This window comes from Lichenostomus cassidix, chromosome 1Aa (assembly GCF_008360975.1).
Source record: "Lichenostomus cassidix isolate B80296 chromosome 1Aa, HeHo_3.0, whole genome shotgun sequence".
Lineage (NCBI taxonomy): Eukaryota > Metazoa > Chordata > Aves > Passeriformes > Meliphagidae > Lichenostomus > Lichenostomus cassidix.
Window position 1 is genome coordinate 35,092,406 of NC_139480.1, and position 15,132 is coordinate 35,107,537.

The 15,132-nt window shown below is 44.5% G+C and overlaps 1 protein-coding gene across 1 annotated transcript in view; it reads left to right on the forward strand.

Moving 5' to 3' along the window:
* The first annotated feature begins 798 nt into the window (after positions 1–798).
* The window catches only part of TRHDE (thyrotropin releasing hormone degrading enzyme), a 193,662-nt gene continuing 179,328 nt past the window's right edge, over positions 799–15,132 (forward strand). Inside the window, exons 1-2 of the mRNA XM_085045076.1 lie at positions 799–2,162; positions 7,656–7,929. Coding sequence (XP_084901202.1) covers positions 1,348–2,162; positions 7,656–7,929 — 1,089 coding nt within the window. The 5' untranslated portion in view covers positions 799–1,347. The remainder of the gene's footprint in view (positions 2,163–7,655; positions 7,930–15,132) is intronic.

Consider the following 15,132-nt stretch of genomic DNA (forward strand, 5'->3'; position numbering starts at 1 on the left):
GCTGTATTACCGCCGGCAGCATTTAACACATTTTTAAATCCCTCCAGCTGAGGAGTGGGGGTTCAGCACCGGCAGGAAGGAGAGTAACAGAAAGAGTCCTGGGGACGCGGAGTAACGGCAGGGGGATTTCTGGAAGTCCCAGCCAACGCTTACGGCGCGATTTTTTTCTGGGCATATTAATCCTATCGATTTAGGTAGGAGTATTTATCCTTTTCTGAGCTCCATCCTCACGTTAGTATGACAGCACTATTGTCGTCCAAACACGTAGTCGGCGGCTCTTTATTAAGTCTCTATAAATATGACACAGTAAGGGCGTTCAATATTTATGTGGAGAGCACAGGCATTTGCTTGTAATCCCGGGCAGTCCTGCGGCTCGGAGGCTTTGCAGCCTCCCCATTCCCGGCGCAGCCCGGCCCTCGCCCTCCGCCCGCCCCGGCCGGGGCTCCCGCCGCCGCCTCAGCGACCTCCCCCGGAGCCACCGCGTGTGACACACCGGAGAAAAGCCTCCCTCGTCCCCGCGTCGCCCCCGCCTCCCGCCCCCGCCCGCTCCCCCGGGGCGCCGCCGTCACCGCCGGCAGCCGGAGCAGCCGCTGAAGCCGAGGGGCGGCGGGGCTTGCCCGCCTCTCCCCCCTTCCCATCCTTTCCCTTCCCTTCCTTCGCCTCTCCCCGGTGCCTATATATAGCCGCCTCTGCTCGAGCCAGCCGGGAGATTGCTCTGTACCTGCAGGAGACAGGAAAGAGAAAATAAGAGGAGCGACTCTCCGAAGCCTGACCCGCTATCCGGAAGAGGAGGACGGGCCCGGCCCGCGCCGCTGTCCGGTGCCACCGCCCCCGGTGCCCGGCGAACCCCGCGGGGACGGGTCGACCTGCGCGGCGGCGCCCCGGGGGCGCGCATGGCTCGGGCGCTGCCGGGGCCGGGCGAGGAGCCCGACCCCGGCCCCGGCGGCTCGGGACGCGGGGGAAGGAGAGCTCCCTGCGGGCGGCGGCGCTAGCGGGGGGGCCGGGGCGGCGGAGCCCTCCCCCTTGGCGCCGAGGTGCGCTCGGCGGCATGTGCTGAAGTGCCCCGCAGAAGCCACACAAGTTGCCTGCGCGGCGTGGCTCCGGCGGCCGGACAGGGGGGAGCGCCCGCCGCCTCTCGCCTGACCCGACCCGACCTCGTCCCGTTCCCCTCCCCGAGGGCTGCTCCCCGGCGGGGCTGCCGGCGCCCAGGGTGATGCGGCTCGTCGGAAATTGACAGACGGTGCGTCCCGCCCGGGCCGAGGGCCCCCCTGCCTCGGAACCTCCCATGCTTTCGGGGCCCCCTCGGGTGGCGGCGGCCCCCCGGGAGGCGGGGGCGGCGCTGCCGTGATGGCCCTGGAGGAGAAGCGGGAGAAGCGCCCGCCCGTCACCCCCATGATGATCGAGGAGGAGGCCGCCCTGCGGAACGGCAGCCGGGGGCTGCCGCCGGGACCCTGGGCCGAGGCGGCGGGGCCAAGACCCCGCACCACGGAGCGGCACATCGCCGTGCACAAGCGCCTGGTTCTGGGCTTCGCCGTCTCCATCCTGGCGCTGCTGGCGGTGACCATGATCGCCGTGCTGCTCAGCGTCCGCTTCGAGGAGTGCGGCACCGCCGCCGACGGCCCGCCGCGGGCCGGCGGTAACGGGAGCCTCTCGGGGGCAGCCCGGCAGCCGCCCGGTGCGGAGCAGCCCGCCGGCCGGCCGGAGGAGGAGGCGCGGGGCGGGGAAGCGACGGAGGAAGAGGAGGAGGAGGAGGAGGAGGAGTGGCAGCGGCGGCGGGAGCTGCCGCTCTGGGCCCGGCCGCGGCTGCCGCGGCACCTGCGGCCGCTGCACTACAACCTGATGCTGAACGCCTTCATGGAGAACTTCACCTTCAGCGGGGAGGTGAACGTGCAGCTGGAGGTGCGCAACGCCAGCCGGTACATCGTGCTGCACGCCCACCGCATGCACATCGAGGCGGTCCGCGTGGCCGAGGACAAGCTGGCGGGCGGTGTGCGGGTGGCCCGCACCTTCTTCTACCCCCAGACCCAGGTGTTCGTCGTGGTCCTCAACCGCAGCCTGGAGGTGCAGAGAAGTTACAACCTTAAGATCATCTACAACGCCCTCATCGAGAACGAGCTGCTGGGCTTCTTCCGCAGCTCCTACGTCCTCCACGGCGAGCGAAGGTAGCGGAGCGGCCGCGTCGCCTCAAAGCCAACTCGGTCTGAAGTTGGCGGCTCCCGCGCCGAAGTTCGGGCGGGGCGGCGCTAGGACCCGGTGGCCGCGGCGCCGCCCGGCGGGTGATGCTCGGGCTCCGCGCCGCCCGGCCTCGGCGGTGCCGCCGAAGGGCGCGGGGCTCGGCCGGCTGCCCGGGGAGGGGGCTGCGGCGGGGCGAGAGGTCGCCAAACCCGGCCGGCCGGCCGGTGAGCGCAGGCCGAGCCTCGCCTCCCGCCGCCACCTGTCTCTGGACATCTCCTCAGGGCTGGGCTGTCAGGGCGGAGATGCTTAGGCTCTCGGGAGCCGCGAGCCCTTGCCCGCTCCAAGCCAGCGGCCGGTGCCGAGAGGCAGCCGGGAGAGCGGCCGGCGAGCGGCCCGGGCTGCGGGACTGCGCGGCAGCGGGCGGAGCCGCCTCGGGCTGCGGGGCGGGCCGGGCTGGGCCGTGCGGGAGGCCGGGCCGGGGTGAGCCGGGGCCGCCGGCAGGTGAGCGGAGCGCTCCGCCTGCCGCCGCCTGGGCGGGGAGGGCTGCGGGGAGGGGCCGGCGGGCCAGGAGGTGCCCCAGCGCGGCTCGGGGACGGACGGGGGCAACGAGCAAACTTCCGAGGGTGGCACCAGTGAAATAGACCGTCCGCTCGGTCCCTGTCAGGACAGGCCCGGAGCGGAGACTCCGTGTTAAACACAAAGACTCTGTGTCCGGCTGCCGTGTGCCCTCGTGTGCCAGAGCCATGGCAGGTTACAAATAGCGGCGTGTAGGGGAGCGGAACTTGAGTTTTATTTTTGTTGTATTAGCTAAAGCAAAAACGTGGTGGGATGTGTTTTTACATAAGGTGAATACGTTTACACCTGCTGCAGCTGGGTCACTGCAGATTTAGACCCTGTGACCGGGCAAACCTGATTCGTTTTTGTGCAGAGCAAGATTTGGTCTTGATCTGTGTTTACTCATGTTGTTATAGCCCCTTGGGTCCCTGTCGAGGCCCTTGTTATGGTAGGCAGGGTCACTGTGGAGGCCCCCATTTAGTCAGTTACAGAGGCTTTCTTTTTTAAAGAAAGTGTTTTCTAACCACAGTGAGGCTTTGTAATGGAAAAGAAAGACGGGATGGGCTTCTTGATAGTTCTGGCATGGTTTCTAATTTTAGAATTGGATTTTTTTAAAGCAGTCCTTTCTTGAAATAGCTGTGCAGTAGCAAGTTTTCTCTTCCTGAATCTTACTGTTTTATACTGTTAAGTGAAACAAAGATTTTATAGTTGGAAGAACTGGACAAATACTAATAACTGGAAAAATACTAAGACACGGAAAGCATCCTTACCAACTCAATTAAGTCAAAAGCCCTTTTATTAAAATGTATTTTCATTATTCTGATTACTGACAATTTTAAATGGCCTGATATTAGAACCACAAGCAGGATTAAAATTAAGTTTTTGCAGTTTGTCACCATACTGAAGTAAAAAGGAAATTAGAAAAAGCATGGTTGTAAGAAAAGATGTGGATAAAATGCCTTTTATCATGCATGACTGAATGGTTGGGGTAATTGGGAGTTCTTACAGACCTGTATTGAAATGGCAAATCAGAAAACAAAATACTCTTAACAGCAGGGGGTATAATTCACTTTACAAATCTGAGAAGTTATTTAAGCAGTTATTATTCTCGTGCACTTTGACTTTGTGTAGGAATAATTGACCTGTCAAATAGGTGTGGCAGTGACATTTCTCAGAGTTAAATACCGATCTCCTAGTCAAGATTTAGAAACCACCACCAAGAAAAAAAAGGTCTATTCACTTTTTCAGTCATCAGGATAGTTTAAGACACAGGGTGGAAGGCAATGGTAAAATGTTTCTTGCAGTGATCTGTGTGTAACTTTTCAGATATAAAAGGCTTTGGTTTTAATACCCTTCAGTGTAGTCATAGTGGGCAAGATGCTTACCTTATGTAAGGTAGCACTGCTATATTGCAATCAGTGGCATGTTTTTCCTTTACACAACCTCACATATATTTCTTTCAGTAAAACATTTTTAAAACTCTAGTCATTGCATGGTTGTAGTTTCAGGTATTAAATAGAAGTAGTCTTTTTCCTTTTCAACTGTCACAGGCTTAATGACTCACTATAGTATAAAGTGTATAATACACATTCTAAGCCAGGGAACTTTTTTGATCAGAGAGTGCTCTTACAGTAACAATTTGCATTTTGATTAATAACCCATTTTTAAAATATAATGCATATAACCATTTTTAGTCTTAAACATGGACAACTTCTGTTATGATAGACAGACAGACTTCTTGCATGCTCCGGGAGACCTTGGTGTTCCAGCAGGGCTTTGATTTTTTGACATCTTTATTTTCGATTAAAATACAGCAGCCTCATTGGAGTAGCAGTTGCTGTAAAAGGGTCCAAACCATCATTTTTCACTTTTGTTGTATGTGAGGAGCAAATAAATCTGCTGTGAGGCATCACAAACATACTAATGCCTTCACTTTATGATTTTTTCCCCCTAAAGTTAGTTTCTGTGGCCTTCACAGGTGGAAGTTGTAAATCAGCCTGAAATGTAAAAGCTGCATAAAAGTATTTATTTTCTGACTGAAATCTTTCCTGCTGTACTTGAAATGTAAAATGCAAGTGATAAACTACAAATTTACTTTGCATTATGTGCTAGAATTTACTGACAGTAATCAACAGATATGTAATACAGAGCTACTGTAGGAATATGCAGGCATAATATAAGTGAACATCAGACTTTGGCATAAATGAAAACGAAGAAGAATTCTTGCATCACACAGACAAAACAAACAGACATTCTTTCATCTTGTAACAACTAAAATGTCAAAATAGATAGGTTGTTGAGGAAACACACGTCTTCGTTTAATAGACAAGATGGAATTAAAACACCTGCAAATTACTGCCATGGGTATTCTGTGAAGACAGGCTGCAAGCCTGTCATTCCTTCAAGTACAACCTTTTCTGGTGATATTTTGGGGAATTGGAGGTAAAAGTGTTGGTACCCAGAGAGGTGTGTAAAGAGAAGGATGAAATAGTCAGCCTGCCCTTCACTTTAAGCGTACTATGGAAGTCTGCTTGTTTTACTTGAACAGAGAGAGAAATAGACAGAGACAATGTTTTGGGTTTAGCTTTTTAAAATGTAAATGGTTAGGTTTTTTAAGCAGTTCTAAGATTTTGTTTGTTTTTCTTTATGGCATAACAAGCAAATTGATGTTTGATAATAATGCACATGTTATAAATATCACTGTTATTGGTAGTTAATGTATTTTCAGTATGAAATATTGACTGCCCAGTGTTTGCCCAGTTATGTTGGTATGGATATCTCTGTCTATCTGTAAGAACACAGAAGGTGAAGAGTTTACCAGGGTTTATTAGCCTGGTGAAGGGATTGTTTCAGTGGCCTAATAAGTATTAAAAAATGACTGTTAAGATCTCTGAGAAGTGGGGTGAAGATGTGGAGGGGGGAGAAGGGAGAGCTTTCTTATTTAGAGTGTCACAGTATAAACAGTATTTCCTAAGTATGCATTTACATGTATGTCAGAGCTCATTAAAATTGTTAATTGCGGAGCAAAGTTCATCATTCTTGCTTTATTAATAACAGGACAGTACAGTTTTCCATGCTCACTTGAAGCTTCTGTTGATGTCTGTAGCTGTTTAGAGTGTGCCTAGAATGCAGAAACAGGTCCACTTGAAATACTTTGCATATAAATTAAGCTGCTTTGCTTCGTTTAATTGGCTGATTTGGCTTTGTTGCAGTAATGCAAATCCACTGATAATATGGAATTTTTGTGGATTTACACTGGTATACCTGGCACCAACTTTTAACCTTAGATTTAGCAACCTTATGCAAGATCATGGTTTTAATAATCCATGTTTTGTAATGAGACAAAAAAAGGTTGTCATGATGAATTCCTTAAATAATTATTAGCCAAAAAAAGGTTTTCTATTTTAAAACAAAAGACCAGTGCTAACTGCTTTAGTGGTTGAAAAATTTTTCACATTTTTAAAAAATCATCCGTATTTGCAAGAGGTGATAATTCACTGAAAAACATATATCTAGTTCTATCTAGCAAGAAAAAGGTGTAACATTTCAATAAACTTATTTTTCATTGCCTCCAAAATATGTGTAAACCCAAAAAAGTTTTAGAAAAAGTTAATTAGATACTTTATATTCCCTACGGACTACCTGTTTATTTGGTCCGTCAGTGTTAGAGTATATTGCAGAATAATGGTTATAGACTGATTAATAACAGGTGCCACCATTTTCATTACATCAAAACTATCCACCCATCCTTTTCCCTTAGAGGAATGACAGATGATTAGTCAGCCTCTAAAATGCTGATAAATGTTTGTCTGGTATCTAAATTTGCATGGGTATTTCCATTGATGAAGCCTTGCAAAGTGAGACATGAATCGATACCACTCAGAAAGCCTACATATGTGCTACCTTTACATTTACATGTTTGGCCCATGGTAATTTTCTCATTCTACGTGCCTCCAGAAAATACTCTTACCAAACTCTGCAATTCAACCTTCTAAATGTTGCTTCTTGTTTCTGCAAAAAGACCACGGGTTTTCTCCAAATGTGTAAATATAAGTCTCTATCCATAAAGCTTCCTATTCTGTATCTGGATCAAAATTTATTTGGTTCCAAAGAAAACAGTTACAGGTTTTATTGTCAAGCTAAAGCCTTCCCATTCTTCCCATATATGCATAATAAATATCTTTTCCTCCTTCAGAGATCTTTTCATAATTTGACCCATTAACTGAGAACATGGATTTGTTCTCTATAAAATACACCAGAAACGAAAAGCACGTGTAGAAGAACAGTGAAATACTTTGTGCTGGTTTAATAATTTGCTTACATTTGTGATTGTGCAAAGCTCACAGAATGTTTTTTTTGGATGCGCACAGACACAGCAGTGCTGTTATAGTACTGTGTCCCAGACCTACATGCAGCTGGTAGAGAAATAATCAGCAGTGGAAAACAATGACCTTCCTGAGTGCACTGTGTGACCGTAAGTTCTCATGCCCAAAGAAAGGTAAAGTGCCCTGTCAGTGTCTCAGGGCAGAGTGAACTCCCTGAAGGCTGTTAAATCCTGGTTTGAGCGGAGTGTGCTTCTTTTACATTGTATAACTGACAGTAGCTCACTTTTTTCCCCACAAGTTGATGAACAATACTGCTAGAACCTGCAGTTTGATGCAAGGCGAGGGCTGGTTTATTTAATGTCAGTGTGGTGTCTACAAATTTGTAGGAAATTTGTAGACCATTAATTTGTGTGTATTGTGTTGCAGTAGAAGTAGTAAGAAAGTGATGAAGCAGTGTTCAAACACTGTATATTTTATACAGTTGTATTTTTTCTGCCCTTAAACCACAATAGTCAAGCAGTGTCGTATCTGGTGTGTCTATGAATCAAGTGCTAAATGCAGTTAGTAATCAATTTTTATGTTTGTTTTCTGCTTTTCTAGGTTTCTTGGTGTTACACAGTTTTCTCCTACTCACGCCAGAAAAGCCTTTCCTTGCTTTGACGAGCCCATCTACAAGGCCACGTTCAAAATCAGCATCAGACATCAAGCAACTTACTTATCTTTGTCCAACATGCCAGTTGAAACTTCTGTTTTTGAAGAAGATGGATGGGTTACAGATCACTTTTCACAGACCCCTCTCATGTCTACCTATTACCTAGCTTGGGCGGTGTGCAATTTTACATACCGGGAAACTGTCACCAAGAGTGGAGTTGTTGTAAGTATTTCTAATGTACCAAATACAGTTCATTACTTTGCAAACCCTCACTTTTTGTAAGGAGTTGTACTAGCAAATACTTTAATGTATTTTCTTGAGTAGTATTTCTAAAATTGGCTAGTCTATTTAATGATTGTGTGTATTGTTTAGGACCTTTCCTGGAGGTTTGTCTAACTTTTTGGTTTGTCTTGTGCCTTTTGTAAATGGTTAGCTTACTAGGTGTGATTGTCTGATGAAATTTTAAACTTTTAAATATGCTGCTAAACTACAGTTTGGTTTTCTTGGGAAGTTTTTTCTTGTTTTTCCTGTAGCCTTTTCAATACCAGTGTTCATGAGAGTATTTATTAAAAGAAAGCAGTAATACTGGTAGTCTTCTTCCTTCAGTACTGATGTGTCCCTTGGTGTGTTGTATACTAGCTCAGGAGGCTGATATAGTAATTTCTGTCTTAGATCTTTTGCTCAGGAGCAGGACTTTGTAACCTTTCCACTTCCTGAGGCTTATGGAAGCACTAAGTTTCTGGTGTTTTTTTGCAAATATAGCATGATACCAGAAGTTCTGTCCTGAAAAAAAAGGAGAGAAAATCCTTTATTTGGGAGTCAGTTTTGGTTTTGTGTACAAATATCAAGCTCAGAACTGTATAACAAGCCAAAACACACATGAGAAATACTGTGAGCTTAATAGAATATTTCACAGCGCTGTCATCTTGATTTTTCAGGTGAACATACAGAGAAACCCTTCATACTTAGTTACTGGGTTTAACAAAACAGCTAGTTCTGGAAGTAGAGGACTAGACAGCAGTTTGAGCTGTGAACCTGAGCAAGGGGGTGTTTATCTTATACCTTGGCAGATGCTGTATGATTTTGTGCTGTAGCCTGGGGGCATGAAGAAGGGCTGCAGACAGTAGGAAATATCTCCTTAAACACTTTGAGCTGGCCTGAGCATTGTGCTGCAGTGGAGGGAGCTGATCCACCTTCTCTGAGCCGAGGATATTCTTGGCCTTCCTTGTGCTAGCCATCAGCTCTGTGTACAGCCATGTGATCTGGCTAAAATCTGACCTGAAAATAACTGAAAAATGTGGCAATTTTTTATCCAAAACAGTTCTCTGATCCAGCTTTTTGTGCTACTATCAGAGCCTTAGCATGGATTCAAGGCTGCGCTGATGGAAGGTGGACCCAGGACAGCATTGGCATATCTCATTTAGGCCATACTAAAGGAATTAACAAAAAAGTCTTGTTTTTGTTACTGGAACAGCTGGGTAGGACACTGGGGACCTTTCACTCCTCTTCAGCCCTTTAATACTGTGACCAGCAAACTATGATGCTACTCTCTGGCACCACTAAAGGAGGAAATATGCCTAGGAAGTGGTTCTCCGAGGTGCTTTAATCCATGAGTAGAAGGATGTGGGAACTGCTGAGACTTTTGTAATAGCCATAGGATCATCAAACAGGTTGAGTTGAAAGGGACCATAAAGACCTAGGGTCTAGTTCTAACCCCCCTGCCGTGGTCAAGCTCAGCTTCCACTGGACCAGGTTGCTCAAAAGCCACATCCAGACTGGCCTTGAGCACTTCCAGGAATGGGTCATCCACAGCTTTTTTGGGCAACCTGTTCCAGTGTCTCACCACCCCCACAGTAAAGAATTTCTTAATAATACCTTATCTAATCCTGCCCGCTTTTGTTTTGAAGCTGTCACTCCTCGTCCTATCGCTGCGACTGTAAGCAAATATATGAAATGGGGGGCATGGACCTCAGGACCATCAATCTGAAACATGTTCCTCCTTAACTCATTTTCTGGTAGTGTTGTTTAGAGCTCATACCCTGCAGACTTTTGCTGCTTGAATATGTTTGATGCCTTGAAGACAGAGGCATGCTTATGTCTTATAGACAACAGTTGATAACTTTCTACTGTTCTTGTGTTTGCCTCAAGACTTTAGGTTTACCAGGAATCTGAAGAGAAAATCCAAGTATTCATTTGTTAGGAATTTTTGGCTACTAGAGCCTTATAGTTATGCTTGAGTCTGTTGGTTCAGCACATGTAGGACATACATCTGTATCTCACCAGACTGACAGTACCACTGTACAGAACTTTGCCAACAATTATGAAAATTAGTAGATTAATCTTCATGAAGACTTGAAGACCAAAAGCCACATAGATTGAGATAGTCTCTTATCCCGTAAAATTGTTTGGTCAGTCCAGAGTTTTAGCTCTGTTTTTTTTTTCATAACGCTCTTACCACAGAGTTGTATTAATGCCAAGTAATACCGAAACAGTTTGCACTGGGTTATTGGTTAAATCTATCTTGCTATTTTTCAGTTCCATTTGGGATGTGATCATATTTTATCATGGTTCAGTTTTGTTGAAAGAGTGTCTTTTAAGGTATGAACTTGCGGCAAGCACTTCAGTTCAGAGCTGCATTCTTTCAAATGAATTGCTGAGGTAATCCATCTTTTTGAGTCTCTTGTATTGCAGTGCCAGGAGTTCATGGATGCTACTGGGTGAATTTTAAATTATCTAAATCCTTGCATGTGCAATTTCAAACTTCTTAGTCTCCTTCATGGCCACTTTTTACTAAAATGTAGTTTTTCCCATATCCATGGTAATCAACTTAAATTTATAATCAAAGTAAGTTTCCTTCTAAAAATGAATGTATTTTCAGGAAAATTAACCAAACCTTCAGCTGAAGCATCTTGATAGGCTATTTCTTATATTGGTGAATGTTCATTTTAATTCATGCAGTGTATATTATATTTATTAGTAGACACCTAAAAGACTCCAGCTTGCATATACTTTTGCTTTTCTTTTGGCACTTCCATGAACCTGGTTTTGGTTCACAAAGCATTTTGAGGGGAGTGGGCTGTCATTTCAAATTTTGACAGCGTGCTAATGATTAAAATCTCACTTGTCTTCCAGCTGACCTGTATTAATAAAGTGCTGTGGTCAAAGGTAGATAAACTCTCTGAGGAACAGAACTAGCTATGAGATTAAAAGCAGATTTTTTCCTCAAAACTGCTTAAATGTTAGCTGTTCAGTTTTTCATAGAGAATCCCATTGACCTCAAAATTAGTTTAAACCAAAGCACAACATTCAGTACAAGTCAAGTTTTAAGTAGAAATTGCATTTTGGAAAGCTTAGGTAGCCAGTCAAAATACCTATCTGGCTATAGCCTATATAATTCTTGAATGAAGGTGTTTTGTATTTCATACAGTAAAATTAATTGAGAAAAGGGAATTAAGATGAGCAATTCTTTTCTAGGAGCACAGCTCAGTGGATAAGAACCATTATCATAACTTTTTAGTCCATATGGGTCTGATCTGACTCCCTTCCAGAACAAGTAATTTAAAAGCAGAGTTGACTTTTTATATGCATTACAGGTATATAGTATGTTGTTCAGATTCAGCTGGGATTACAGGAAATCACTGCAACTGCCTTTATCTTTGAGCAGGGACTTTATTCCCATGGAAAGAACAGTGGGGCAGTCATGTATGCTACTATGGACTAGGGAGCAGGGTGGTTCTGCCAGGGTGTTGCCTGAGGTAATGCAGTTTTGAGGGAGGAGAGATGCCCTTACAAGCAGGCTTAGCTGGTCAGTATATGGCTCTAGCAGTAGTACCAGCTGCAGCTGGGGAAAGTCATGGGATCTGTGTACTGTCATCTTTGCACAGTACAATAATCCAGAAAACTCCACTTACCTCCACATGCTTGCTTGCTTCTACTCTTAGGTTGCATTTCCTAATCATACATCTTGTATATATTCTTTGTCAATAATTCTTAAAACAAAATACTGCTGGTTGGATTGTACTGTCTGTCACACCATCTCTGTGTCTCTTTCCTTCATTGTTGTCTTTATTTATGCTTTCAATCCACCAAGCCTTTTCCTAGTATTGTTGCTTTATTTTTTCCCCTGTTTGGATTAGTGCTTCTATTCTCCAAACCGTCTGTTTCTCATTCCTTTGTCAGGTGAACATGGAAACTTCCTGCATGGCTTTTCAGTGTCTCATAAGTTATTTTAATTCCTTTTTTTCCCCCCTGTAAATTCTTTCTCTTTTTGAGTTAGTGAAAGGAGGGAGTGCATAATGTATCAATGGAAATGAATGTATTGCTGGAAAAGAAGTTTCAAAGAGACTCATGATCTACAGTTCTTCCTTTTTGCTGTGGATGGGATGTGGACATAGGTATGGAAATAAAATGCAGACTGGCATCTCTAAAGTGTTTCTTTTGTCAGGGAGTACTTGCTAAAAACAAAAAAAAAGAAAGTGCATGGAAAGGAGTGGAGTTAGGAGGAATTGTGGGTGCAGGGGCTAAAGGGACAAGTGCAGACAGTAGCAGAGCAGATGGGAATGAGCAGCTGTGAAAGAAAGTGCCTATTTAGCTGGGTGGTGGTGAGTGGGAGGAGGAATGCTGAAGGAAGGCAGTACCCCAAAAAGAATTTTGTAGGGTTTCACTTTTCCTGCTCCTGCTTCTATTCCAAAGTGGTTGCAGCACGTTTTGCAGGACTGGCAGTGTGTGGCTGACCATTTTGAGGAGACCTCTACAAGCAGGTGCATCCTGGTTTCAGCTGTGTTAAATGTTATTGTAGGGTCATCAGGACTGAGTATTTTTTCATGACACAGACAAAGACCTTAAGGCTAAGAAAGATCTTATGGTAAGAGTTATACCAGAATAAGGTCAATCTTTACTGCACTGCTTTTGTGTTGTTACTTTATCTAAGATATAATTAGAGTTCACAAGCTTTGGAGTACATTTAAGTCTTATCCTGCCCAGTGAGGAGGAGGTGTAATAATTTGGCTAAAGGAAAGATAATTACTGTTTCCATAGTGCTTTCTGGCTTGCAGAGAGGCTGCATAAAGGTCTTGGCATTGAATTATCTCAGGCATGTGCTTGGGGGGCTGACTCAGTTTGGCTTAATATAACTCAAAAAGATACAGTGGTCTCAAAAATGGGACCCATGCAGTAATAGTTGCTTGATTCTGCACAAGTGAAACATCCTTTTTGTCCAGGAAGAGCTAGTGAATGGAGTCACATGAGCAGATTTAGGTCAGAATCAGTGCATGTGCAATGTTAGTGCAGCTCATGTTGGTTTAGTTCCAGCATGGGACCATGGTTTTATCCATGTCCTTAGGACCAGATGACTGGGTGTAGTACAGTGCTTCCAGCTGGACAGCTGTATTGGGTATTGCCTTTTCTGAAGTGTGGTGATCAGTCTGAGGTGACTAAAGAGCTGACTTGCACTGCAATAGTCTAAAAAAAGAAAAAAAAAAAAAACCAAAAAACAAGTCGTATAGCAGAATAACTTTTTTGCCAGTGAGTTTTGTCATTTTTATTCACTGGAAAAAACTGAAAATACTAGTCCTGTATAAAATAACGATGCACTTACTATGCAGTTCAGCCTGTAACTTTTATAAAATTATTTTGCATTTGAAAAATGTATTAATATTTTTATCTAATAGTAGCAATGACCTCAAGACCAGGAAATTTCTGTCAGCTAATGACTACCTGGGTTAAAGGCCTGAGGCTTTTCCTTAGGCCCTCTCTTCAGCTGGTGGTTAGTAACTGCCAGCAGAGTCTCTTCATCAGTTATTATTTATTAATCAGTATTGAAGCAATTATACATGAGATAATTCTTTGTGGATGAGCATATTGGTTACAGCAGAATGATTTTGCTATCAAAAGTAGAATTGGTCCTCAATTAAAATTTTCTTCCTCTGCAATCTGAGTTCAAGTCCAGCTTCAGAGTTGTGCTCTACTTTTGAAACCCAGCAAAGTAACTTTTGTCAGCCCATCACTCACCACTGGGAGGCCACACGTTTATCTGATAAACAGGTAACAGCTAACACAGGAAGCACCAGGCATATTTCTGAAGCCTGGTACGATGCAGACTTGTAATGTTTAATCTTTTTATGTCCTTTAATCTCATAGTGATGCCCATTCATTTTTGCTTTTTATTTCTACTGTACCAGTCTTGCCTCCTTCAGAACAACTTTCATCAAACAGTTAAAAATAAAATGCATATTAGAAAGAATGTGTTGGGAAATATGCAATTACGTTGAGCTAAAAAAGCACACAGGGATTTGGATAGGTGTGTTTGTGTTTTCTTTTGCTTGTATGGAATTTTCTCTATAGTAAGGCTAGTTCTGCAAGTACCTTTTACTCAGTTCAGTGCTTACTACTGTGAATTATTTTAAGTGGGAAGCTGTATTAGAACACAATAGGGATCCAAAGAAATTGTAGCTTTTTCAGATTCACCGCATCAATATTTGTTTACCCATTCTGTTTCAGGTTTGTAGATTGAAAATGACTTCTAGTTTATTAATTTTTAAATACTATAGCTACAAAACATGCTACAAACAAACAAAAACCTATGTGATCAGCATCCATGCTAAACTGAATATGCCAGGGAATCTGTTAAAAACATAAATTGCAAAATTGCAATCCATTGTTATTGATTTCTGGTTGAATTTGCAAGTCGAATGCACTAGGAAAACGCTGTACATTTATTGTGCTTACTCCTTTTAAAAATTGCTCTCCGTCAGCACTTGTAAAACATGCTGTATTTAAATGTGGTATTTGTTTTACTAATGTAAACGCCCAGGTCAGCTCTGCAAATAATACTGTTGAATTGAAATACTTGAATTTGGAAACATTGTTTTGTTTTGTTTCAGGCTAGGAAGATCACCTGTATCTGGGGGCAGTGGTGTACTTTGTATCTGGTACCAAGAAGACTGTCAAAAAGCACAGATCAGTTTCTTAATTTGTGGCTATTTTGTAGAATTATGGCTTGCCTGCAATAACAGTGAGGAGAGAGAGGCAGCGCATGATTCCTGGCCTGATGGTTGTCAGAACAGCATCCTAGTTGTAATTCTGTACATTCAAGAGCAGTTCAGCCTGTAGCTGCTTCATCTGGGGTCTCTGCTGGCTAATGAAAGGAAAGAAAGGTCTGAGACAGTATTTCCCACTTCTTCCCTGCCATTTGCCCAGAGGAGAGTAGAGGGAAGTGCCTGCAGTTCCTCCTACTTCCCACATTACAAGCAGGGAAAGGAGAGAGATGTAAGAGAAGAGAATCTTTCCCTTCCTTTTGATGTGCTAATGAGCATATGCTTAGTAGTATGTGCTGTGACAATGCAACTCATAGTCAAGACTGAGCACTCCACCTGCACTCTGCTTTTTGTACTATGTTGTTTCATGTTTCCTTATGCTTCTTATGTT